The sequence below is a fragment of the Papio anubis genome, chromosome 2, assembly GCF_008728515.1.
Source record: "Papio anubis isolate 15944 chromosome 2, Panubis1.0, whole genome shotgun sequence".
Classification (NCBI taxonomy): Eukaryota; Metazoa; Chordata; class Mammalia; order Primates; family Cercopithecidae; genus Papio; species Papio anubis.
The window spans coordinates 104,676,417-104,703,185 of NC_044977.1; the positions used below are offsets into that span (position 1 = coordinate 104,676,417).

A 26,769-nucleotide genomic window follows, 5' to 3' on the forward strand; every position below is an offset into this window, starting at 1 on the left:
AGTGTCTGGCTCATATTAAGTACTCAGTAAATGTCAGCTATTACTATTCCCCAGCTAGAAGGAACCCTGAAGACAATATGGCCCTATTTTTTAAAGAGACATTGAAGCTAACAGATGTTCTTTTCCCCCTTAAGTTTCTAGGGCCTTTATTTCTGAATTTTAGAAGGGAAGATAGGATTCTTTATGTCTCCCTTAAATAAACACATTTCAGTACCTTTTTTTTTTTTTTGAAACGAAATCTCACTCTGTCTCCCAGGCTGGAGTGCAGTGGCATGATCTTAGCTCACTGCAACTTCCATCTCCCAAGTTCAAGCGATTCTTCTGCCTCAGTCTCCCGAGTAGCTGGGATTCCAGACATGCACCACGACACCTGGACAATTTTTGTATTTTTACAAAATACAAACCTCTAGGCAGGCCTACACTCACCCCAGCATTTCTAACAGAGAAAGAGGAGGCATTTTCCCAGTATGAGAGACCAAGATCATGATGCTTCCATATTTCCTACCATCATTTTGGTGATCAGCTCAAGACAGGGTTGCCTGCCTTATACGGTAACTTGTTTTTGGCATTTTAGGGGAAAATTCTAAAAGCAGTCCTCTAAAGGGTAACGGTTCTCAGGCTTGGGGCAAGGTCTTTCTTTTCTATTCTTCTACACTGTTTCCCTCTAGACACATTGCAAATTGAGTTTAAAGAACAAGGGTCTGATTATCAAGCTGTGATTGAGTTTTGCTACTGCCAGAGGACAAAGGCTAGATTGACATTAGATGAATGTTCCAGAGGACTGGTCTCTCTTTTTGTTTTCTTTTCCAATCCTGTTTCTCTCCTGGAGGAGAGGGAATGATAATGAGAACACACGCTTGTTCAACAAAACCTCCCATGTAAGCAATGTTCCTAGGAGGGAAGACTCAATGTAATAGACAAAGAACTTCTAAACCCTTAACTCTTATAAAGGCAAAGATAACAAGAGAAGAAGAGGAGCCGGGGGGGGTAAATCATAAAGAGAAGCAAAGAGAAGAAGGAAGAAGAGTGGAGAGAAGATATCAGTAAATATTTAACAATGAGGAACCCACCCTGGGCCCAGGAGCTGGCTCAGGTCATCACAGGTTGTACTCTGACTTTTAATGCTTCGGCCAAGATGGCTGTGCCAAGAGTTGTACCCCTTGTCCAGCACAAAGCTCCAGATTCCCAGAATCAGAGACTCTGAGAGATGCAACAATCCTCGGAGTTCTTCTATCCTGGAAAATGCGTTAGTCCCTCTACCCTATCCCTAAATCTTTCTGCATAAATGCTTCCTGTGATGGGAGACTCATGGCCAGATACAGTCTTCCTTTGTTGGACCACTCCAAACATCCCAGAGTCCTTCCTAACCCTATTCGGAGCTAAAATCTGCCTGCTTTCACTTTGACCAGCTCTGTCTTTTACCACTCTAGGTTGAAATGATGTTTCCTGGTGGTCGCTGAAGAGAGGCACATGGTAGGTCTCCCATATATGGGCTCTGGAATGTGACCACCTTGTTTCCTATCCAAGTTCAGCAACTGACTTTCAAGCACTGTGACCACTAGCAAACTACTTAATCTCTCTCAGCCTTAGTTTCTCAACTATATATTATAGAATGGAGATATTAATAGTCTGACCCGACCACTTTGGTACTATTATTATGAGAATTAAATGAGATAATCTGTGAAGAATTGTATATAACATGAACAAGTCATATATAAAGTGCTGAGTAAACTTCAGATACTGAAGATACACAGTAGACTGTGGGCTCCTCCAAGGCAAAGACTGGATCTTATTCATCTCTGCAACTTTTTTGCCTGGCACGAGGTCTGGCTGAGTATTTGGTACCAGATAAATGTTTACTGGATGACTAAATAATCTAAATAATTAATTGGCAATTACTCTATTCTGGTGTAAATCCCTACACATGATCAAGACAAGCTTTTTTGAAGAAAATCTATCACCCAATCCTCCCCTGCCCTAACTGAGCCACTATTTGTTACTACTCAACCCAGAACTATCCCACTTCTCTTTCCAAGGTGGAATGGAGAGACTTGGCTTGAGGCAAAGGTCACAAGAGCCAAACTCCAGGCATCAGGTCCAACCCTGTGAGGAAGCTGCTGTGAAGCATGCTGCACTGTTTTCCTGTAGCCAAAGTTATAAAGTGTGATTGATGTGTTACGGTTTAGATGGTGAGGATATGTGGCTCTGTGGGCTGTAAGCCTTCCGGAGGGCTGGGGCCTGAGAGACTTAAGGGAAGAGGAGTAAGAAAGCCCCTTTGGAAAAATGAGTTTAGAGAGCAGGATGTCATGGGATGGGATAGGGGAGGAGTGGGAGTGGGGGTAGACAAAGTTGGGGAGGAGGAGGATCTGGGAGCTTACCTGAGCCCTTCATCTAGCTAGGGAGATAGAGCTCTCAGGAACGTCAGCAATAAGCTCGGAGCACAACTGTAATAGTGTAAAATCTCCAGCCACCAAACAGAAACGGTACCACCTGGAGAAAGAAAAAGGGCACTGAGGGAAAACTGGAGTCAGAAGCAAAATGTTCTACCAGGAAACTAGATCTCAAGGAACCGCTAGTTACATGTTTAGAGCACTTTCCATCCATCAACTCCTGCCCATTTCAGTCTTTCCAAGTCAACAGCTCCAGCGTGCCTGGTCAGTGCTGAGCCCAGGACTCAACACCTGTGCTGCAGGTTGCTTAGGTGCACGCCAACATTTCAAAGACTATAAACGACAGACCAAGTGTCCACTCTGTTTAAGAGACACAAGTGGAGATAAGAAAGAAGGTAGGCAACCTTTGACTTAAATGTGGGGGTGGCCCCAGAGTTGGCCACCCTGGGACCCCCATTGCTAGGGGCTCTCTTTATCACTTAGCATCTTTCCTCCCCACCGATGGCATGCGGCGTGAATGGCAGGGCACTCCAGCAGGACGAGAACAGAGCTCCGTCACAGGCCCCAGCATCCCCGGGGAGAAGATAGAGCCGCCCGGCGGCCTTTACAGGAGGGGGTAAGGGGGCGGAGAGGGGAGAGGGTTGTTTGTTTATTTGTTTCCTGGAACACCCTGTTAAGAATCTCAGCAATTGCAGTTAGTGCCCTATCGTTTGGCAAGCAGAGCCGCTTCTCGTCGTTCCAGCTGCACGGGATCTAATTCGCAAATACACCATCTTGCATTCAATACTTAAATGGAAAACAAGCAGCCCGGGGAGGGAAGCAAAAAGTCTAACTCTGCATGCCCGTTTCGGAGGGATTTAGGTTTCCAGGTCGGTGGACTGGCTGCTGCTGTCCCCGGAGAGGATTTCTTAGAGCCCGAACCCTGTCTCACCTCGACTACAGAACCCACTCTGGCGGAGGTTACGAGCCGCAATTAAAGAGAAAACGGGATTTGGTTGGGCCTTAGGCCTTGCCAGTACAAAATAGTAACTAAAATCTGTTTGGGAGCTGAGATTTTAAAAGGAGATGCTGCTTATTCTTCCCACTGGAAACCTGGTTAAAAGAAATTAAGGCCTCTCTTAAAGGTAACTAAGATTAGAGGGCTCCGTTTCCGTTTTCTGTGTTTCTGTGGGCTAAACGCCCAGGTCGGTCAGCGAGTTTCTCTGTGTGGAATGACGAATTCCTCTCCCCTGAATTCTAAAATGATAACTTTGCTTGGTGCTGCAGCTGCGAACGTCTGGCGCCAAGCGACCCAATTCTGGTCGGGGCTTTGCTGGATGGAGAAGTGGGGGTGAGTGGGTAAGGGGGAAGAGTCGTGCCTCGGTGAAAAGTCGGCAGAGCGGCGAGAAGGGAAGTAACGGCGGCTCCTCCCGGCCTCGGCCCCTTTAAGTGCTTCACTGACTCAGCTAAGCTTCCCCCTCAGGTCGCGTTTTTTATGAATGAAAAACGTCCTTACATTCATTATATAAACAAGCCTGTGCTGATTGGCCAATGGCCCCCGGTGCATAAATTATGTAAAACAGACCCCTGAGGGGGTGGAGAGAGATGCATCGTTGGCCAATGGGGGCCGGAGTTAATGGGGCGGCTTGGTTGGATTTGCCCGCAGACAGGGTAAACAAGAGGTGATGGACAGCCGCGGGAACGGCCTCGGGCCAATGGGAACAAGGCTGGGCTAGGGCCGCGGGCCAATGGCGGCGGGCGGAGCAGCGGGCCGCGGGGGGCCGGGCCAGCGCTCCAGCCTGGTTGGCAGCTGCGGCGCAGAGTCCAGCCGCTGGTGCGCGGAGCGGTTCACCGTCTTCGGAGCGGTTCGGCCCAGCCTTTTGCCCAGGCGCCCAGGCCCGGTGCGCGCGTGCGTGAGCGCGCCTGCGCCGCCGGGGCCGCTGCGAGGGGAGGAGAGCGGCCGCCTCAGGTGAGGGGGCTTTGCGGGGGCAGGAGGGAGATCGGAAGGGGCGTCCGGCCACGGGTCCGACAGGCCCAGCTGGCTAGAGTTCACGGGTTGATTCAGAATCTTCAAAGTCGGGGTGCAGTACCTGGGGTGACCCCCCCCGGGTTGACCGCCCCCTCCCCCCGCGGCTCGGTCCAGTTTGGTTCCTGGGAGGCGCCCGGCGGGTGCGGCTAACGGTTCCGGAGCGCGGGGAGAGCTGCTTTCCACACGCCGTGGGGGAGGCGCGCAGGAGCGCGAGTGCGGGGGCTCCCGAGTGGATGGGGAATCGCGGAGTTGCGAGGCTTTCACAGTCTCTGGAGATTCGAGAGCCCCGAGGGGACTTGGAGGCTCGCGAGAAGAGACGCTTGGCGGAGCTCCGCAGTTGGGAGGAGGGGGCGGGAAGCAGTTTGAGGGGAATGTCTGAGAGGCGCTGCCCCCCAGAGCACCGGGAGGGGGTAAATGACACAGGCAAGTGCAGCCTGCGGGGGCGGGGGTCGATCAGGAACTTACGCAGGCCTTGCAAGTTTCAGGTAGTGGAAAGTGGACATGCAGTCGCCCTGCTCCCACCTAGCAGGCTGAGGGCGTCGGGCTGTGCTGCGACTCGAGAAAAATCGGGGCGCACCGGAACAGCGGCCTGGGGATGGTGGGGATAACACGGTTGTGGAGGGGGCAGCATCGAAAGATGCTGGAGCCTCGCGGTGGATTAGGGTTCTGGCCGCATTTTCAGAAGGTGGAGAAAACTCGGGGCGGGGAACTGAACTCCTGGTCGAGGAGGGGGTGCCAAAGAGAGATGTTGGGGGTGGGAGGGATTGAAAGCGGTTGGTAGCGCCGGCCGCAGCACCTCGTTTTTATGAATGTGGGTGACTTTATGAATGAAGCGGGTTTCTTTCGTTGGCTCGCTGCTCCCTGCGGCTTTTTTTTTTTTTTTCTTCCCTTTTTGTGAATGAAGCATTGAGCTTTCTTCCTAAAACGCTGGGGTGAGGGGCCTGCGTCGGAGGCTGGGCGTGCGTTGGAAGTGGGGGCGGGGGCGCAGCTGAAGGAGTTTTCATGAATGGGGAAGGCTGGGAATTGGGTGGAAGTGTGTCTTATTTTGTGAATGGGGCCCAGCGCGAGAGATCCAGTTACAGCCTCTACCTGATGTGGCGGCCGCAGCTCGCTTTCCCATTCATAAAAGCGGGCCCGCTGCGCGCCACAGGGGAGGGGCCTGGATCGCGCCGCTGCGCTGTGCTAAAGTTTTCCTGGGGGCACCCGGGGGGGGGGGGGGGGGGGGGGGGGCAAAGGAAGTGGTTTAAACTCCTGGATGAACTCGAGCCTTTCCTTCAGGCTTTTTAAAAAATTATACTTGGAATAAAATTTTTCTAACCTTGGAATGTCTCTTTTCGGTTCGTTTATGGCAGTTTATTTCTTTTAATTTTTTTCGAATTTTTTTTGCTCTTCCGGGTGAAGTATTTCATCATGAGACTGAAAAATATCTCCCCCTCCCGTCTTCTACTGGTTGTCCCCTTCCCCCTAACAAACATTCACAAAATGTCTAAGGCCACGATTTAATCTGACAGATTTTCATAAGCGACAGAGCACACTCTTTCATGCCCCCTCAACTCACTGCTGAGGTTTCTCAAATTGTGTATACGGTTTGGTGGCATTTGAGAGAGGTATTATTCTGAACGTTTCTTGTGCTGTTTGGACGGGGCACGCAGGCAGGCTGGCGCGAGTGTTTTTCTAGGAAGTTACGAACTGTGTGCTATTTTGCTCCTCTCTTTCCTTTGACTTTGAAAATAATCTGATTCCTTGGGCCAAAGTGCTGAGGAGGAGGCTGGCTGTGAAGGGTTTCCTTGTATCCTGCTCACTTATGAAAAATTTGATATGTTACACATAGTGTGAAAAACAAATTGGATGGAATTGCTTACCGGGGAAAAGTTTCCTGTTTAAAATTTGTGTATATGTTAAACAAAAGAAATTAGCCTTTAAGCATTTTGAATTGCTCAGAGCTGGAGTGAGTGAAATTAATGTTTTTCCACCTTTTGTTGACTTAGCGATGTTTTTATTTGGAGAATAAAAGTGTTTAGGAAGATGGTACCTTCCTAAAATTGTTACTTTATTCCACTCACGTTAGAAGTTTTCTCCCTTCTAACCCCCACCCCCCCACCCCTTTTTCCCCAGACTTAACACTTAACCGGTCCTGAAATGAGTTTCATTTGGGGGTGGGTTGGGGGGGTATGTCTAGAAAAAATGACTCCACTGTAAGAAACAGCCTAAGTTTTAAAAGACCTTTGGTAGAGATGCATTGTACCACATGCAATGGAATTAGTTTTTTTAATCCATTACTTTTCATAGGCATTTTATTCTTTTAGAAGTTGGAGATGTCACAAATATCTCTGGAAGTAACCAGGGAGATATTTGTGACATTACAGATTGCTATATCTGTTTAGACCTCTTTTAAATAAAGAGTTGTGTGTAAAGATAAATATACCTCTGATCAATTTATTCTAGGAACTATATATAGTGTTTTAACACTGACCTACAAAATGCTTTTAGAAACACCATGTATGTCAGGTGTTTAATTGCCAATAATTTGGAATACTTAAACCCAATTTCTCTGCTTCCTGACACTGTACTGTTAAAAATTAAATTATCTCTTTTTTAAAAACTCTACTACAAATGCCCTGGAGTATATGAGAGAATCTTGAAATCACCGTTTTATAATGAAAATAAGGGCTTTTGGTTTGTTTTGTTTTGGTAGAGGACAGACAGTAGCAAATCTGTAATTTTAATGATTTAAAAAAACAGAAAAAATGATGACTGGGTAAATGGATTTGGCACGAAGTACATCATGTACCTCTGATACCATTAATCAAGCCCGTCTTTGGTCTGTAAAGCTTGCACCTTGAGTAAGTTTTAAGTACTTCGCAGAAGGGTAATAATTTTGCACAGGCCCTAAAAAAAAGGCAATCTAAAATTGTTCCCCCCCCTTAGTTTCTTTTCCCCCCTCTTAGTTAAAATCTCCCAAATTCATATTACAGGAGGATCCCTTTTCCCCCAGAAATTACTCAATGCTGAAACCTCTCAAAGTGGTATTAGAGACGCTGAAAGCACCATGGATGGGTTTTATGATCAGCAAGTCCCTTTTATGGTCCCAGGGGTAAGTTTATGTGGCTTTTGGTTTGTTTTGTCCTCCCTCTCCAATATGACTCTTCCCCCTGTTGGTTTAGTGAGTCGACCCCCTTTGGACCTCTTTACTACACTTGAGCCTTCACTTTCTCTTGGCCTCTTTCAGAAATCTCGATCTGAGGAATGTAGAGGGCGGCCTGTGATTGACAGAAAGAGGAAGTTTTTGGACACAGATCTGGCTCACGATTCTGAAGGTAGTAAAGCTTTCCCTGCCTATGTCGTGGCTTCCCTGCTCCCAGTGACAGTAGCATGTAGATTCTTCCCTGTCTTCTCCCTAGCAGAAGAAATATCCTCATTCTGGGGTCTTCTGTTTTCAATTTCAGAGCTGTTTCAGGATCTCAGTCAACTTCAAGAGGCTTGGTTAGCTGAAGGCAAGTTTCATGGATGTCCTATTTTCCATATAAAACATTTTACTGTGCTTTTTAATAAAACTTAAAGGTCTAAAATAAAAATCTATTTTCCAGCACAAGTTCCTGATGATGAACAGTTTGTCCCAGATTTTCAGTCTGATAACTGTAAGTACCTTTCTGGTGATGGCACATTTGTTCTGAAATTGTTTGGTCTTGGATCATCCATGTCTAGAATATGCTTTTTTCAGCTATGGCCAGATTTAGACAGTAGTATGCATTTAGTTTCTTCTAATAATTCAGAATTAACCCTGAAAACTTTTATTTCTTATTAAAATTATTTCCAAAGTGTTTCTACTGTATTGCAGGTAAGACTTACTGAACATAATTTTATCCTAAATTTCTTTTTCCTTAAGAATATTGTAAAGCTGACTGGGCGCAGTGGCTCATGCCTGTAATCCCAGGACTTTGGGAGGCCGAGGAGGGCGGATCACTTGAGGTCAGGCATTCAAGACCAGCCTGGCCAACATGGGGAAACCCCATCTCTACTAAAAATACAAAAATTAGCCAGGCTTGGTGGCGGGCACCTATAATCCAAGCTACTTAGGAGGCTGAGGCAGGAGAATCACTTAAATCCAGAAGGCAGAGGTTGCAGTGAGCTGAGATCGCGTCACTGCACTCCAACCTGGGCAACAGAGCAAGGCTCCATCTCAAAAAAAAAAAAAAAAAAGAATATTGCAAAGTTTTAAGCTCAAAATTATAAATTAACTGACATAATATATATGGTGTTGGGCCAAGCATCTATTAATCACACATTTTTTGGGGGGTTTGTTTTATAAATTAAGTCCTTGATGTGAATCATGAACCTGATATTTCTCTTTTTCTTAAAGGTGCAGAAAATAGTTAATGGAAAACTCCAGTTAACTTTGGCTTCATCCAACAGTTGTCAATTTTGTCTCTACTCCTAAGCTGACAAGGGGTGGTCACAGAGTGGCCTGATTTACTCTTACTTTTCATGTAGTTGCTGTGGCTTTTCTGTTCAGAGAAGAGAAACTTTTCCTTAAAATGGCCACTAAGCGCTCATTACTAGAGATAAAATGCAGTGGGAAGCTCAAAAGATGGTTTTCAGCACTGGCAGGGGCATGGTTACTTTGCACTGATCATTTGGGGCTGTCCTCAACAGGTTTGGGAGCTTTTATGGTCTAGGCGGAGTTATCAAGGACAAAGCTGGCTGATGAAATTTGAGCAGCACAGGGCTGCTCTAGAGAGCATTAGTCACTGGCGAATGAGCAGGTTTAAGAGAGGCCTGGAGAAAATGCTGCCTCTCTTGAGAGTTGCATCATAGAGAAATTCATGTCTCTTAGTCATAGTTTATAATAGCAAGCACCTGAGCCATGCAAGGACTCAATTTCTCATTTTGGACCAACAGATTCTTCCCAGCTTTGTTTTATCTCTGGGTAGGTGGGTGTATGTGTGTAAAAATGCCACTGGAGAGACAGTATCTTAGGTCTGTCTCCAAGTAAAAAGCTGGGTATTCCAAATCTTTTAAATGTAAGAACAGAGGTAGCAGCTAAACATTCCTTAATGATAGGCCTCATGTCCAAGGCACAATGCCATGAAACTGTAAAAGGGAATAAACTGTAACACACACATGCATGGTTACCTTAGCTTTGTCACAGCTTGCTGTGGATGTGTTCTATAGGAGAGTAAATGCATGTTAATTATTGCCCTTTGATTGCTTTCAAGTGATGGGGAAGCCTGCCACTGAAAGACTAAATAAAGATAACCCAAATTTTGTGTGTGTGTATGTGTGTGTGTGTGTGTTTGCAAGATGAAAGACAGGGTTTGTAATCCAACTTTGTTCTGTGTTGACAATTTGGCCCAGCCTTTCCAGTTCTTGCTCAAAGCAGCATAAACTGCAGTCTGTTTGGGAGGTGGCTTTCTTGGCAGAGGTTCTTTGAAATGCTTTTATGACACTTTTGTTTGTTTCTCTGTAACCCAAAAGAGTTAAAAGGGAGATGAGATGGCTGCATTCAGATTGATTGCATGTGCTGAAGCAAGGGTATGTTCTTTGTCAGCAAGCAGGATTTATATTTGGAGAGATTTTTATCTGTGGGAATAGGCTAAAGTGAAGAAATCAATAAATGTGTTTTGGCTCTTTAGAAATAATTTCTGCTCAGCAAATAGAATGTTCTAAGTTCTTTAAAATTCTGTACCTTAAATGGAGGTAATTTGGGAGATGTTTCTGCTTACCAAGTATGATTTTTTTTTTACTTTGCTTACTTTTTGTTTTAACTGCCTAAGGTTGAGCCTTTCTATCTTATAAGGATATAAAAGATGGTTGACTAGCCTAGAAAAGGTCTTCTAATGATTTTTTCCCTCTGACTTTATTTCTTGAGGTAGAGCTTCAAGAAGGGATAGATTCAAGTAAAATAACTTGCCTAAGAAGCAAGGCAAGAACACAAATGTGGGTGGTGCATATTTGAGCCATTCATTCTTGCTATTATGTTTTCCTGTAGTTCAGACTGACAGCCAGAAGCATGAGGAGGAGCTGGCAGAGCCCACAGCCGGCTGCATGCACTTACTTTTCCATGAGCGCTTTCCACAGCCTCGAGTTCAGGACCAGCTTCACTCCAGTCATTTTCTGGAAGAGCCCATGATTTTTTTCAGGGGAGGGAAAAAACTCATTCAAATTTAATGAAACCTTATGAGTTGGTTTGACTCACTTAACCAATGAATATTAGCCAACCTTAGATTTGCCAGGGGAAAGCAAACCTTTTTTTTTTTTTTTTTTTTTTGAGAGAGTTTTGCTCTTGTCACCCAGGCTGGAGTACAATGGCGCAATCTCAGCTCACTCACTGGGATGTCCACCTCCCGGGTTCGATCATTTCTTCTGCCTCAGCCTCCCAAGTAGCTAGGATTACAGGCACCTACCACCACACCTGGCTAATTTTTGTATTTTTAGTAGAGACGGGGTTTCACCATGATTTCCAGGCTGGTCTTGAACTCCTGACCTCCGGTGATCCGCCCACCTCAGCCTCCCAGAGTGCTGGAATTACAGGTGTGAGCCACTGTGCCCGGCCTGTAACAAATATTCTTACTGGTGGCCACCGGTAATAGACTTTCCTATTAATAGTGATTTGAAAATTTTCCATTGTATATGTATAAATTTATTGTAAACATAAAAGAAAGAGAATAGAAATGTAGGTAATATTTTTATTTTGGAATGTCAGTTTTAAAGATTATGGCCTTTTTTTTTTTCTCTAAACACTAAAAGTTCAACTTCTAAAGAAATTATATTTTGTAAGTTTCTCAGAATTGGGTTTCCTGCCCATAGGGATACCCTTAAGTCTGATTTGAGTGAAAGAAACCATTGCTTTTATATCTTATAGAAATGCCCAGCTTACTTCTAGCTGTACAGATTTCACCTCTACCTCACACATATAGATATCAGTAAAGCATGGAAACTCCTAAAGGTCAAATTCAAGGGATTAGAATAGAAATCTATAGATCATAGGGATTCTACCAGTGTACCTCATTATCCTTTGGTCCTAAGAAGTAACCCTGAAGATCTCAGATTGCTTGAGTTGGATGTCCCTTGTAGAGACAGTCTTGCCCAGCCCCCTCTTTTCACAGCTATTTCCAAATAGCTGGAGAGACTGACCAGTAGTGGGGGCAAATGGGAAGGGTTAGGTGACGTAAGAAAAAGATAAATATTCTTAAAGAAGCTCTCACAAAGCTGCAGAGCCAGGGAGTAGTGGCATGTTCAAGTGTATTCAGGGCTCTCCATTATTTCAGATATCTAGAGATGGCGTTCAGGAAAGCATCAGGTAGACCTCTGACTGTCCAATTCAGCAGTCACTTCTCTTCCTTCTATGATCCTGAGAAAGTTACTCAATACCTTGATGCTTTGAGTTTTTCTGTCTAGGATTTGGAAGAGAGAGAACAATTATAAAAGAAAAAAATTATTTAAAAACTGACATTTAGGCTCACACCTGTAACCTCAGTGCTTTGGGAGGCCAAGTTGGGAGGATCACTTGAGCCTAGGAATTCAAGGTTACAGTTGCAGCAAGCAGTGATCACACCACTGTACCCCAGCCTAGGTACCAGAGCAAGACCCTATCTCTAAAAAACAAAAACAAAAAAAACTGCCATGTTTCCTAGAAGACACCTTTAGTGTGTATACAGATAAAACTGTGTACATATGTCCTACATATGAAGAAGTGTTTGTGCATGTGTGGATATCTACGTAAGTGTGTATGTAGCTAAATGTGTACCTTAACACATAGAGCTACTAAACCAGGGAATCTGGGTCAGTGCATAGATGTGTGTACATCTTTCCTACACATTTTCATAGAACTAACTATGCCTTGGATAAGATTGGAACTCAAGAATGTTTCAAAGTGGGGGTAAGGCGATGTGTTCCATTCATTTTTCTGAACTCTTTGGGTACTTAAAGAGTGTATTACTGGATTTTAGTATATATAAATAGCAGTTTTTTTAATAGACATTTCGGGTCTGATTTTTAATCTCACTTATTTATTTCAGTTATGATATTGTAAATATATACCTGTTAGCATCTTGAATAAGATATTTTATGCTGAGTAGAGAGCATGATAAAAATCTTATTTCAAAATCATGGCCTCTATACCAAATATAGCCTAGAGAATTGTTTTAAGATCCAGATGACCCCATTTTCCCCTTGAAGTGTTCTTTTAAGATCTGTGTTTCAAAAAGAATGGAACAACTGGAGGAAGTACAAGTAATTTCCTAAGGACCGGCTAATTAACTGATAAAATCGACTTTTCATAAATACATTGCAATAGACGGCTGGGGAAATAGGATTAACTGTTAATGACAGCCCTTGAGCCTAAAACACATTGATCTTAATCCTGTTTCACGATGAGATTATTCAGCTGGATTTCTTTATTAATGTGTGAGGTTAGTATAGTAGAGGCAGTGCCTTTCCTTTGGACAGGGTACATCATTTTGGTCTTTGGTCCTAGGTGTGGTGTAGCAAAACACATTTTCCTGCTTGGGCCACCTCTATTCAAAAGGATCATCCTAAAGTTTTTTGTTTGGCAAGGTAAGAAAGAAAACAGTGGGCTTTTAAAAATAAGAGGTTTGAGGGAAAACAAGGCCATCGGTTTATACTTTTCAGGAGTCAGTAGTTCTGAAGGTAGAAAAGAATGCTGAAGAAAGTGTGAGGAAAACACGGAGGAGAGATTCTCTGACTCCAGGTTTTACAGTGTTACTTTCAAAGTCTTTGTTAGCTAGCCCACTACCTTACTGCTGGGAGGGTGCTAAATGATTTGAAATGCTTCCTGTTTTGATAGGCTCAAAGATTCCTAGACTCAGTATTCTCAAGGACCCCAGACCTACAGTACCCATTTACTTAAAGGAGCCATCTGTTTTACAAAATCTGCTTTCGTCTACCTTTAATTCAGTTAGACTTATTTAAACTGAATTTTTCTCTTACCCTTCTGTGTCTCTGTGCTATTAGTCATCTAACAAAACCCAGTAGGCTCACCAGTCCTTTGTATTTGGTGAGAAAGACTTGGGATGGGGAGTTACATCTGTGTCAAGATCACTTGTGTAGGTGCCAGAAGTAACAAAATCCTGGCATCCATCAAGAAATTACCATTTATCCCCTCCTCTTTCAGCATTCTTCAGTTTTACAAGAGTAAGACATGGGTAGCATAACGAAGCCGAAAATGTGTACTGTCTCCCATTTCTACCATCTAGTAGTATCATTGTTTTAATTTCAGCCCCAGAAAAAAAAGTTTCTCGTGGGGTGGGGTGTGTGATTCTCTGCCGAGAAACTGTTCCCTCCACACATTTCTTGGGTTTTAGTGGTGGTAAAGTACATCCAGCCTCAGAGGCTGACAGCCCCCTCTCGGGCATACGGCTGCCCTTGAGGCAGCTTGGGCCCCATCTGTGCCCTGGCACACAGTGCTTCTCCACTTGGAATCCAAGGAGCTCAGAGGCTTGTCATGTTGCAGCTCCCAGCTCTTGGACAAGTGCCAGGCATGCTGATGCCATTACCGGATTAGGTTGCTTTTTTAAAAATTCATTTTGTGAACTCATCAAGCTCATTTAACAGAGGCTTTGGTCGTCAGTTTCTATCATTGTCCTGTCCCTCTAGACTTGGCTTAAAGGAGTGGCAAGATACCAGGCCCCTAGTATGTGCCCGCACTAGTTAGAGGGTGTATGTATAAATTATAACCATAATGTAAGTACACCTTTGGGCCTGGCAGGCAAATGACAGTGGGCTAGCAACTCAGATGTTAAAGGGAAAAGAATTCCACATAAGAGGACTCTGCATAGAAAATAAAGGGCGCTCCCTTGTTTAAAAAGAAAGAAGCATCTAGGGAAAAATTGAAGCAGAGAGTGCAAGATTCCAGGGAGCAGGATAAGATCTAGTTATTAAAAGGCCAGGAGTTTGAGGCTGATCTGAAGAGCCAAGGCATGGATTGGGGATTCTGTGGTCAGAAGAACTTCTTCTTTTGAAGAGAAATGCTTCCAGTGGCACTGAGCTCACTGGAGGGGACATGAGGGCAGGCAGTGAGAAGTATACATAAGACATTTGAAAAGAGCCAAATATGTAATGAAAAAAAGGAAACGACCATGAGCTCAAATGTATCCCCTGCATTTGCTTTTCATAAAGAAGTATGCTTTTCCTTGAAATAAAGTGTGGTTGTCAGACCGGCTCCATCAGCTTTCCCTCAGGGTGATTATTGAAGGTTTGGAAAAAATACCTAAGAAACGAAACCAGTTTTTTTGCCTTGTACTTTGCAAAGTCTCGGCGTAGATTTCACCTTCCAACCTTAGATCTCCACATTCTTCCCTTTTGATGTCTCATGAGCATTCAGGAGGGTATTCCGAACTCTTCAGGCTGGATCCAAAGCTAAAAAAGGAACTGTGAAATTGTTGTAATAGGTAGCTTGTCCCCTCCTCTGCAGCCAGAAAATCTAGTAGTGTCTCCAGAGCCCTCCTCCCCTGGGGAGGAAGCCAGGTGGCGCCCGGCGCAGCTACCAGCAGTGAATGGGAAAGAAAGTCTGGAGAGGCAGGCTTCCAGAGAAAGCTGTCCCCTAATGCAAACCAGCTTACCCTGGGGCAGGAGAAATACCACTGAAGTCTCTTTCTCTCAGCTGGTGGCTACAGCCAGATTCTGAACCGAGTGGCACATGATAGTTTTTCTTTTGCCTTTCCCCTTTTGCCAGAGGGCACTTTCTGACCTTACTTCTAGCGGACTTTTGCACACCCTTGCAGATTTCCACAAGGGTCTTGGCTATTTGAATCCTAGGAAGGGTGCACAGCAGGCAAGAGCCCCTGCAGTGTCTGAATTTCTTACATAAACACAGCGTACTGAGCGAGCAAGCATCCCTGCGGGGACAGCTGGGCGCTGAGCACTATTAGGTCTGCCCCAGCTAGCAGAGCTGCAGATTCCCCCTCTTGCCTGAATGGAGCATTCCAAATTGGTTGTGAATGGAGGGCGGGGCTCACTTGCAGACTTTTTCAATGAATAACCAGACCCCATTGTGCAGCCTGTGGAAAAACAACCAACTCAAACAACACTGGGACTGTTAGAAATATGCTTGTGATTGGCAGCTTGGAGAGCCTCCAAAATTAGTTTCCTTTGGCTTCCCTGCTGCTCCCTGTTCTCCAAGCCTGGGCTTAATGGGGTTTGAGTTTTCTTTTAAGTGCTCACTTTAACCCTTAAACTGCCGGGCTGATGGCCTGGGTTTCTGGGGAAGAGCTGCTACTGACCTACAAAGCCAGTGAAGCCCACTCCCCTTTCTTTGTCTCTCATTTTAGACGGTAGCTGTCTAAAGGGAGTGATAATAGAGGAGAGGCTGGTTTAGCTTCCCCTGGAGAGGGAGGTGTTGAGACTTGATTTGAGGCTGTTACCCTTTTATCTCCTTCACGTGGGGTTGTGGCTTTAGCTCCCCATTGAGGATTCCTGCCTGCTCTTCTCCTCTGACCTCCAGTCTACTCCAGGCCTGAGTAGCCCAGGTGTTTGCCTGCCACGACACAGACACTTCTTGCTTAGGCTTACAGTTTTAACATGGGGGAGACAAAGTTGTAGTTTCTCTACTCCTTTGCCTTCACTCCTGTTTAATTTTCCTCTGTGGTCAGGTAAGTATCATTTTTTAAACGACCGTACTCAAACTCTGGTACTGAGCAATGAGGGAATCTCACTATGGCTGTAAACCCTTCCACTGGACACTATTCAAATGCAAAACCTCCCAAAATGAACATCCTTGGAAGTACCAGAAAAACCCAGCCTCTGAGCAACCCCCAAACCAAAGTAGCCTCATCATGCCAAAACTAGGCCAGGTTTTAAGGGTGCACGTGCCTCAAACTAGCATCCACCCTTGATTGATTGATTGATTGATTGGCCAAGGGGATTGATTGGCCAAGGAGGTGGGGTGGGGGTAGTCTTGCTGTGTTGCCCAGGCTGGTCTGGAACTCCTGGCCTCAAGCAATCCTCCCACATAGCTGGGATTACAGGTTCGAACCACCACAGCCACCTGCTTCCACACTTAAACATCCTCCAACATCTTACCCGGTAGCTCACCGGCAGCTCACAGATACATGTCCAGTGTGCTCTGTGGGATAGCCCAGGGATGTATGATGAGCATAAAAAGGACAATCAGTTAAAAGGCAAAACAAAACGTAATAGTAATGATCTAGAGCAGCTTCCTCAGGATTTTAAAGAGCTTTTCTTAGTTCCTACTCTTCATCCTCACAACCTTAATAAGGCAGTTTGCACTCGTGTTTTGCCTCAAGGATTTTTTTTACCTTGCTGTAAATTGGCCTTGCAAGCATGCCTTCCCTTCCCTATTAAAAAAGAGCAGGCCTGGGCAGATTGTCCTTTTGTGAGAGAGTTTGAAACCTCTCAGGAGGTAACACTAGATATCAGCTATGTAGGAGGATGCTGATATGTGTGTTTCTCCAGAGGGACTGAGAAGGACTTCGCTTACATAAACACTTTCAGCTGAGTGCCTGGAAATGCTTTGTAATGGCCTGCAAGAGCACTTAATGAGGGTCTTTTATACTTTTTCCACAGAAAAGGTAGAATAGAAGAGGAGGGGATGTCTCTTCCACGTGGTCACCCACAGTAAAGGCCAGATCCTGGAGCCTACCCCTAGTTTCCTCATCTGAATTTTAATAGAGAATAATTGAGGGGGGATAACTTTGCTGTGCTGAGGGATATCTTGACTCGAAAAATTTCTGCTTCTCAACTCCATCTTCATTTTTTTTCTTCCCCAGCAGCCATGGAATTTTATTTCTTGCAGAAGAAGGTGGAAACAGCATAGGGCTTTGAGAAGTATTTAGTATTTTGACAACTAATAATCATAGTCCCTGCTTCCCAATTTTTATTCCTATTGAAACAGGAAACAAATCACGTTTCTTAGGCTCTGAGTGTCTGCAAAAGCAGAGGAGCCCTGTCACGTGTTTATGTCCGCCTCGGCCACGGCGCCTGCTCTGCACACTGTGGACACCTGGCGCATACAGCCCGCACACCACCGCATTCCCTACCACAGGCCCTTCCCATCCCAGCTGCCCCAGCCTCCAGCTGGTGGGGAAGTAACACTGTAAAGGGTCTCAAACCCAGAGTTCTGAGTCCTTGGGATGACCTTCTAGATAAATAGAACAAAAGCTAGTTAGGGCTATTTCTCATTTTCTGTTTCCTCTTTTAAACACATACACTAGCCAAGTGTTGCTAGGCTGCATTTAGACTTTGAGCAGCTAATGCTATGTTTCCCAGTAAGACTGCATGTGCTAGAGTGCAAGTCACAGTTTAGGCACCCTTGACGTACTTGCTGAGTTTCTGCTTTTAGGAGAAGTGGGGCTATAGATAGAAGGGAATGGTTCTGGGGGAAGAAACTCATTTCCCTAGGGTTTGGATTTTCTTCTGTCAGATTTTACGGATGAATTTTCAATTTGAAATTAAAGATAAGATTTTCCACAGTGCTTAAATCCTATTTCAAGTACTGTTAACATTTCACTTTAGTGCCAGTGTAGATGAGAATTATGTAAGTTGGGAGTAAATTATAGAAGGGATGTTAAAGCTTAAGGTTTAGTTTTGCAATTTTTTTTCCTTTCAGGAAAAATGTCCTGTTTCCCCTTATCCTGATTGCGTGATCCACTGAGAGCAGCCCTTCATGGTAAAATCCACTGTGATCGATGTAAGGGCACAGTAGAGGAAGCCACCCTGTCATCTCTAATGAGTTGGGAGAACAAGGGTTTCCTTAGACCTCTTTCTCAATCTTGAAAGTAAAACCAATAGTTGTCTATCATATTTCTACAGGTTGACTATTAAAATTCTTTGAACAGCTAGCTGCCCAAGGAAAGTAGCAGAACACTGGTTCGAATAATGCTCAGATTCTCCTTTGGTGTAATCAGGCCAGTCCCTCACATTTGTATCCTGCTGGTCTCTTAAGCATGAAAGTAACCAACATGCCAGCTCTGTGGCTATAGGTCTAAAAGCACCCAGCCTATGGTAGTCGAAAGGGGGTGGCGCATTAGAAGTCAGAAGAACCTCTTGTTTTTTATCTTGACTCTCTTGGAGTCAGCTCTGTACTCACAAGCATGTTACTTGACTGTGAAATGCTTTGGTTTCTCCACATCCCACAAATTCTGAGATGCGACACTCATGCAATTAGAAATACTCATCCCGTACAAAATGTTTTTAATGGAAGAGCCCCATATCTACTAATACTGGAGCCCTACCTCAATCGAAGTTGGTCTAATTCTTTTCTAGTCTCCTTTACTGACCTTTAATTTCTAACGCTTACATTCAAGCCATCTAGGTTTCCATTTTTGGAGTTCTAAAGTAACAGTCCTAAATTGTTAGGCTAAATGAGTCCTTTGAAGAAAAGGAACTGTACAAATCCAAGCTGTTTCAAGAAAAATGCTGAAGTGTAGAAAGAATATGAACTTCAAGGAAGTAAATCTGAAACTAGTTCATCTGGGTCAAAAAAATCACTCTACTACCATTGGCATTCAGTTTTCTTCTTTATTTGATAACAGAGGTTTTCTGTTTGGAAATGACTGTCTGTCTGAAAGAGGCATTTTTGTCCTGAGAATAAGATGCAGCTATTCAGTGATAGATAATCGTTCTTACCCACAGGTCACCATCTATGAATTAGGACATTGCTGATTTAGTACTTTACACCCGTGGATGGAAGGCTCTCCTCCCATGCCTGACCACTTCTTTTGGGAGGAGGAGCAGTGACGAAGCATTAATACAAAGCATTTCTCTCCTTGTATTTTAGCCAGAGTTAGAATAGACACCTTTACAAATCACCCATGTCATTCACTGATAGAAGTGAAGAAAGGACAAGACTAGTATCCCAAAAGCCAGCTCTCCTAGTTGATGACCAAAGGCATGACTTGCCAACTTCGCTACCTTGGCAAACTTGCTAGTGCCCCATAGGTCACCTTTGATGACTCTTTTACTCTGAAGGCCTGCAATAGGCCCATTGCCTTGAGCTCTTCCCTGGGCCTTCTCAGGCTTTGGAGAGTGGGAGCAGCTTTCAGCCTCATGCAGCAGAAAAGGTAGACAATGTTCAGGATGACATTTGCTCTTTCTAGCCAAAACTATCACCCCACCCCATCTTTCCCCCGTCTGTCCTTGGGGACCTGCGTGTCATCTTAGACTGGATCACATTTCTTCTCTGGAAGGAGTACAGAGGTAGGGCAAGTCTTGAGCTCCCCCTGGAGTTTGGAGTGCCCCCAACCCTTTGGCTGGTCAGCCTGAGTTGTACTGTACAACCTGTGGGTTACAATTTTATGTTAGACAGTAACCTCCCAAGCTGACTTTCATGGGCAGAATTTAGTTTTTGTCTTCTAACCAATTGTATTTCAGTTGGGGATTTGATTGCCAGATACCTTGTGCTGGTTCTGCTGTCTAGCTGCTACCATTGCTGTAAGCGGCCAGGGGAAACGGGGGAGGGGAGGGAAGCAATTGTTTGCTGAATGTTGCAATCATTGAGCCAGGCTTAGCGGAAGCAAACCTTTAAACCACCTCCCCTTCCCCAAGGTTATATGAACCCACTAGATAATATAAACCTTATAGTTCAAATAATAAGATTTTTAACAGTGTGAGAATGCTCCCAACTAAAGCCCTTTTCTGTTAAGTGTAACCTCCTTGTCAAGTCATTCCCCCTTCCCACAAAGAAATTAAAATTCCTTTGGAAGTGTAAAATCACCATTTTCATCTTTCCCTGCTTTTACAAAACCCTAACCAGACGGGCTTTGTTCTGGGGTCTACTAGAAGCTACAACCTGTGGGTCCCCTAAGCTGGAATTGCTGATACGCTGGATTTCTCCGTTGTTTAATCTATCCTGTATCTCATATAGCCCACATTCCAAGGAGCAATAAGGGCATAAAATATCATAACACTGGTCTTATATAAACACTTGACTCTCCAGAACTCTGCAGGATCTTGTCTTCAAGCACCAATTCTATATACAGCCAGCATTTCCCCAGAGAAAGCAATGTTCTACAAGCCCAATACATGATATGTGTCACAACCTAGACCCATGTTGCTATTGTCAGCTCGAGGGCATAGCAGAGGCTTAGGGTTATCTGAGGTAAACAAGCAACGGAGGAGAGACTTACAGAGAATGGCCTCATGGTTTTAACTGCTTCTCGGTACCAGTTCTATCATCTATTTTAAAACCCAGTTTTGAGGCTGGGTGCAGTGGCTCAAGCCTATAATCCCAACACTTTGAGGGGCTGAGACTAGAGGATCACATGAGGCCGGGAGATTGAGACCAGTCTGGGCAACATAGTGAGACCCTGTCTCTTAAAAAAAAAAAAAAAAAAATTAGCTGCATGTGGTGGCAGGCGCCTGTGGTCCCACCTACTCAGGAGGCTGAGGCAAGAAGGTCACTTGAGCCCAGAAGTTTGAGACTGCAGTGAGCTATGATTGCGCCATTGCTCTCTAGCCTGGGTCACAGAGCAAGACCCTGCCTCTAAAAAAACAAACAAAAAAAGATAAAATGAAACCCAGGTGGGGGAAATTTTATCAATAACTCTTAATTCCTGTATTCTGGGAGAAATTCCACTATTTTTGCAGACAACCTCTTAGAGATGTTTCAGATACCATTGTCTACTAATGCTATTTATACATTTTCAAAGTTGGTTCAGTTCTTTTCTAAGCTCCATTTCTTCCCTTTAGTTTCTGTTATATTCAAGGCCATTTTTAGAATTCTAGAGTAATCTTCCAGTGTCCTTAATAATTGTGTTTCTACCACCACCCTTAGGAACTGAGAGTGGGCTCTCTGGAGATAGTCTCTATGCTATCTTTCAAGCAAGGTGCCTAGCATTTTTTAACATAGCACTCACCAGCAAAATTCCTCAGCTTGCATTTCAAAAATCTTCCCCAAAAGGTCTTGGCTCTTGAATTTCCAGACACTTGATACAACCTCATCTATTCTCATGAGCAAGAAAGGTGTCTCCTTCCCTCACTTCCTTTCCCACTGTGGCAAGACCTGGCTCTAATTTCATTGGCTGCTATTTCATCCTGGCATTTCTAGCCATTTTCATGCAAGGCCATCAAAACTTCAAAAACTTGAATCTGGGTCTTAGGTTGGTCTTATTCCTATACCAATGTAACCCTAACCCCATTTTTTGGATCTGTCGTTCCCGTAGTCCATGTCATGATAATACATTCAAAGCCTTTTATTTTTAGCTGATTGTATTACCCCAAGTTTCTAGGTCTAAATCAGGAAGAATAGAGTGTTTTGTTGTTTTTTTGTTTTGTTTTGTTTTTGTCCACACACCAGTTCCTGAAGCCTCTCTTCTGCTGACTGTAGTTTTTTCCCACCGCATGGGAGAAATCTGATTCCTGAAGCCAAGTGTTCCAGGAACTAGCTTTACGACTCCCTAATTTGGCTCTTGCGTTATTTATTGTACAGAAGATGATAATTGGCCTTATAGGAAGGGATTCTATTCTATAACTGTTCATTGATGAATTCTGCTACCTCATGGTTAATCTGATACCCTGGAGCCCTGAAATATACCACCAGGGTGACAGTCAGTCCTTTGGTTCTTGCTGAGAAATAGGACAAATCGCAAAAATACCCCAGAGTCATCAACATCATAACCCCCTTCCACCACCATGATTAATTGCTAATCTAAAGTCCTGAATACTATACAGCTGTGCCAGTTCTGAAGCTTCTTTGCCTGTACCTGCTAATAGCAAACTCTATCCCAAAGCACAAGTCTTACTTTCTTCATGTGGGACTTTGCCCAGGACAAATGCAGCTGTTCTTGCAGAACGAGCCTGCCCTGAAATCTCAGCCCTGGCATGTGGTATGGCCAGCCAGTTGTTGGCTTATCAGGTGTTTGTCATGTCCCCTGTGAGTCGTATGGAGGGCCTTGATTCCACACTGAGGTCCAACTGCCATTCTTGGTTCCTAAGACATAAATGCATAGGAGATTTTCCAAACCAGTGTACTTACTTTAATACAGTTTAGGTCTTCAGCCCCATATTCCTTTTTATCTAGCCTGGTAAACTAGGCTGAACAGTGGGAGCCCCTAGGCTCAGAGCAGCAAAAGCCTAGGCCACCTATTTCCAGCTTCCTCTCATCCTGATCCCAGCCCTGCTCAGCGTTTAGGGGTAGAAGGGGCTAACCCAGCTGCTTATGAGGGAAGAAAATGAAGGAGAACCATAAGAAAGAGAACTTTAATTCTGCCAACTTTCCCAGGTTGATGATAGCTGCCTTGCACTCTCTTGAAGACCCTGGGGATGAAATCGAATGGGTTGTCCAGCTATTCTGGACAACCTATTGTCCTAAACCTGTTTTACATATAAATTCACAAGGAGTGGAAATTCTCCATTTTTTCTCAAGAATGGTTGTGGTTGACTTGGGCATATATTTTAGTTCTTGTTATATATGCACTAATATGAATAGAGAGTTACTGATAGGTGTTATTTTAATCATTTTGCATTTGTGTAACTGCTGTCTTTTCTACCCAAGCAGTTTGGTGGAAGTATTAGCAGCAGGCAGTAGTCACAGTAACAGCAGTGGCTGTTTTTATTTTGCTGTCTCTGGAGTGTTCCCTTGTCCTTTCTAAGTGGGCCAAAGCCAACAAAATGTTTGAGAACCACTGGCGTAGACATTAGGTGTGACCAGCATTTATCCTTGTGTAAGGCTAGATTCCCAGGGGTGTATTATCCTTCCAATTCAGTAATAGGCCAAGGGTGGCTTTCTTCATGTGTTGATGTATGGTTTCGAAGTTCTTAGCATTTCTACTTTTGATATGTTAGTCAACCATAAGATAAAGGATTTTTTTCTCCAGATATCTCAGAGGAAATGGGACAGAATCACTGTTTTATTTATTTATTTTTAAAACGTATTGCTACATTTGCTTCATCTCTGTGTATGTGTAGTTTTTTCTTGACCATTTGAAAGCAAGTTTCAGGCATTATAACATTTCACCCCAAATACTCTGGTGTGCATCTCCACAGATTGACATTCTGCTACATAGCCTAAGAAAACCTTTATTCAGTAATATTTAGAATTCCCCAATTGTCTCCAGATATCTTTTTAGCAATGTTGATAATGGTTTTGATCTAGGATTCAGTTTAAAATCACACATTGCATTTATGTTTATGCTCCATTTATCCTCTTTAATATGCAACAGTCTCCCTAGCTTTTTTATTTTCCCTGTAACAGTGACTTTTTTGAAGTCTTGGCCAGTCATTGACTTTTTTACGGTCCATTTTTAAAGAATATATAGAAATGCAAATAGCATCCAGAAATGCTGCCCTTAGGCTTAGAAATCTCCAATGTTGTTGATTCTCTCACTTCTCACATTCATGTGTTTGTGTTGGCCTTAAAACAGTGGTGAAAGAACAGAGTGACACAGATGGAGAGAATTGGGTCAGAGATGGTTTGTGCATGTTTGAGGAGAGGGCTTTTGGGGGACTCATTAAAGAGTTTTTAGCACAGCTTGCTCGATGGTTGATTTTACTATGTGTGGGTGATTTTTCACATATTAAATTCGAGAATTTATCCTTACACAGGTTAGCTGTGTGAGATATTAAAGAAAACGGCACATTCTTCCATACCTACTCCAGTTCTGCTTTTAGAACTTGTGTCCCCTAACTAAATTTGATAACATTGTCGATTTTTATTTTTGGAAACTGTTGCCAGGCAGGATCAATGTTAAACAAGTTTGAGCATGCCTCTTACTTGGTTTGGAAATCCAGACATCTCCTTTTCCAGATGTTCTTTTTTAAGTGCCAGAACCTGTCCACTTAACCTTATCTCCTTGTGAACCTTCTTGTTTCCCAGAACAGGGTATTATCTACTATTAGAGACATTCACTAGTGCTGTTAGAGCAATTACAAAGAATATTGAGGTATAATAGATTTTATGTGTGAAATGAGTTTTTAATCTGCTCAGTCCTAAAATAAATATTTCTGACCCTCTCTGGTAATATAGTAGAACTTAAAAAAAAGGTCTCACCCTATCTACATCTTTTTTCCTGCTAACTAAGTATTTGAGCTTTGTCTCAAAATTCATCAAAAAAGGCAAGAGCTAAGAGTAGACAGCACTATGTTGGAAGCACAAGGTACACTCCCTCTGGTGACTCAAAGCCCTCTGGTCTTTGCCAGTGGAGTCCTCAGACAAGTTAAGGGTAAATCAGGGAAAAAGAGGTCACACTTGCTCTTCCCTGATGGGTTTTTCGGTTCTGTTTTGCCAGTGTCCTTGTTATATTTCCAGGTCCCTCCTCTTGATCATCTTTTCCTCTGCCTTCTTTCCCTGTGTTCTATTCACTCCCACAACCATAGAATATTAATAGTATGGGCAGGTGTCTCGGACTTCTCTCCCCTCCCACCCCCATTCTTGGACTACACAGTATGTAATTCTTCCTCTAGAGGGAAAGGATGTGAGATGGCAGTGGTCAGAGAGAGGAGCAGTGACCCAAAAAGCTGGTGGCCAGGAGACTTAGGAGAAGGCCTTCGTTTCAGGATGGTAGCTCTGGAACCCTGAGCAGTGTATGGTCACTACTATTTGTGTACATTCCACATCATATCTGTTCAAGTGTAATGGGAGGTTCTGGAGACCTAGGCCAGCCCCCTGAGCTGCAGCCTCATGGACACACCATTCAGAAGCACGTGTCAGTGCTCTGGTCAACTTCTGTCATGAGACACAACTTTCCATGTGAAGTAAGAGGATCATGGCTATAGTGTATGACCAAATAAGGTCTTCCCTGGAAGTCAGGCCTGCACAGCTGATTTGGGAAAGATGAGTCTGGCCCAGATGAAGGTAAATGAAACTGAAGAAGGGAGAAGGAAAACCCCAAAACAGAACCTGAAGCATGGCAACTGGTGGAAGGTGGTCAAAGCCTGTGTGTGAAGTAGGAGAAATCCAGATGCGTTTAGTCCTTCTCCCCTTCAAACCGCAGGGTAACTAAATGGCAATTTCTTTAACACTCAGCAGCTACATAAATGTTTTATGTATTCACAACAAAGTCTGTGGCAAACTGAAACTTTGATGATTATGAAACACCAAAGAAAGCCTTATTAGACAAGATGGGTTTTGTCTTTTAAAAAAAAAAAAAAAAAAAAATCCTTTTGAATGGAACTGTCGCTCATCGTAACATCCAATGAAAGTGTTTTCCTACGTCTTGATCCTTCGGGCTGTAACAGTGAAGTTTACCGTTAGCAATGGGCATGGGGTGGCTGCCTTGAACAGTCCACAGGCCTGTACTTGTGGGCAGGAAACAGATTTTGTCAGCAGAGGGAATTACTATTTCTCTTGAATGGACCAGTTTATTTTTTCTATTTTAAAACAACTGAGTTGTTTCTTTGGAAGACTGTTTCTAGACCATCACAGAAGAAAGATTTTCTAAAATTTGATAAATCTTAGTATTAACTCTGTGGTGCTATTTGATGAGGACCAGGCTGCTTTTTTTAAAAGTAGAAATGTAGTTGAAGTAACATACAGAAATCACAAGAGTACAGCTGCATGATGTATTCTCACAAACAGTGTAAGCATTTAGATCAGAAAATGGAACTTATCAGACTATAAGAAGACTCCTGTGCCCCCTTAACAGACACCACCCCATCGAGAGTAACCTCCCTCCTGACTTTCAAACACCGTAGATTAGTTTTGTCTTTCTTTGAACTTTATATAAATGGACTTACATGGCAGGTACCCTTTTGTGCCTGACTTCTTTTAGCTCAGCGTATTTGTGAGATTCATCCATGTTGTTAAGCATAATTGCAGTTTCTTCATTCTCCCTTCTTTGTAATGCTGAGATTTTGTTGGGGGTTACACTGAACCTATAAATAAATTTGGGAAGAAATGGTATCTTTATAATGTGAAGCATTCCAGTCCACCAGCATGATCTATCCTTCCCATTTATTGAGAGTTCTTTAATTTTCCTTAGTGTTTTGTGGATTTCAGTATAGGTATCTTTTTTCTTTGTTTTTTCTTTAGATGGGGTCTCACTTGTTGCCCCGTCTGGAGTGCAGTGGCATGATCACAGCTCACAGTAGCCTCAGCCTCATGGGCTCAGGTGACTCTTCCACCTCACCCTCCCTCATAGCTGGGACCACAGGTACACACTACAGTCCCGGCTGATTTTTTTTTTTTTTTATGTATTTTTTTGTGGAGACGGGATTTTGTTAATGTTGCCCAGGCTGGGCTCAAACTCCTGGGCTCAAGCGATCTGCCCTGCCTTAGCCTCCCAAAGTGCTGGGATTATAGGCATGAGCCACCATGCCTGGCCCAGTGTAGACATCTTATATATCTTTTATTAGACATTTTCCTAGGTATTTGATGATTTTGTTGATATTGTGTATGCTTTTAATTTCACATTGTTTTAGTTACTGTATATTGAAAGTTTTTTTAACATGTTGACCTCA

The 26,769-nt window shown here is 43.7% G+C and overlaps 1 protein-coding gene across 1 annotated transcript in view; it reads left to right on the top strand.

Moving 5' to 3' along the window:
• The first annotated feature begins 4,170 nt into the window (after positions 1-4,170).
• The window catches only part of ETV5 (ETS variant transcription factor 5), a 62,354-nt gene continuing 39,755 nt past the window's right edge, over positions 4,171-26,769 (top strand). Inside the window, exons 1-5 of the mRNA XM_003894707.3 lie at positions 4,171-4,338; positions 7,374-7,492; positions 7,628-7,715; positions 7,845-7,892; positions 7,986-8,036. Coding sequence (XP_003894756.2) covers positions 7,448-7,492; positions 7,628-7,715; positions 7,845-7,892; positions 7,986-8,036 — 232 coding nt within the window. The 5' untranslated portion in view covers positions 4,171-4,338; positions 7,374-7,447. The remainder of the gene's footprint in view (positions 4,339-7,373; positions 7,493-7,627; positions 7,716-7,844; positions 7,893-7,985; positions 8,037-26,769) is intronic.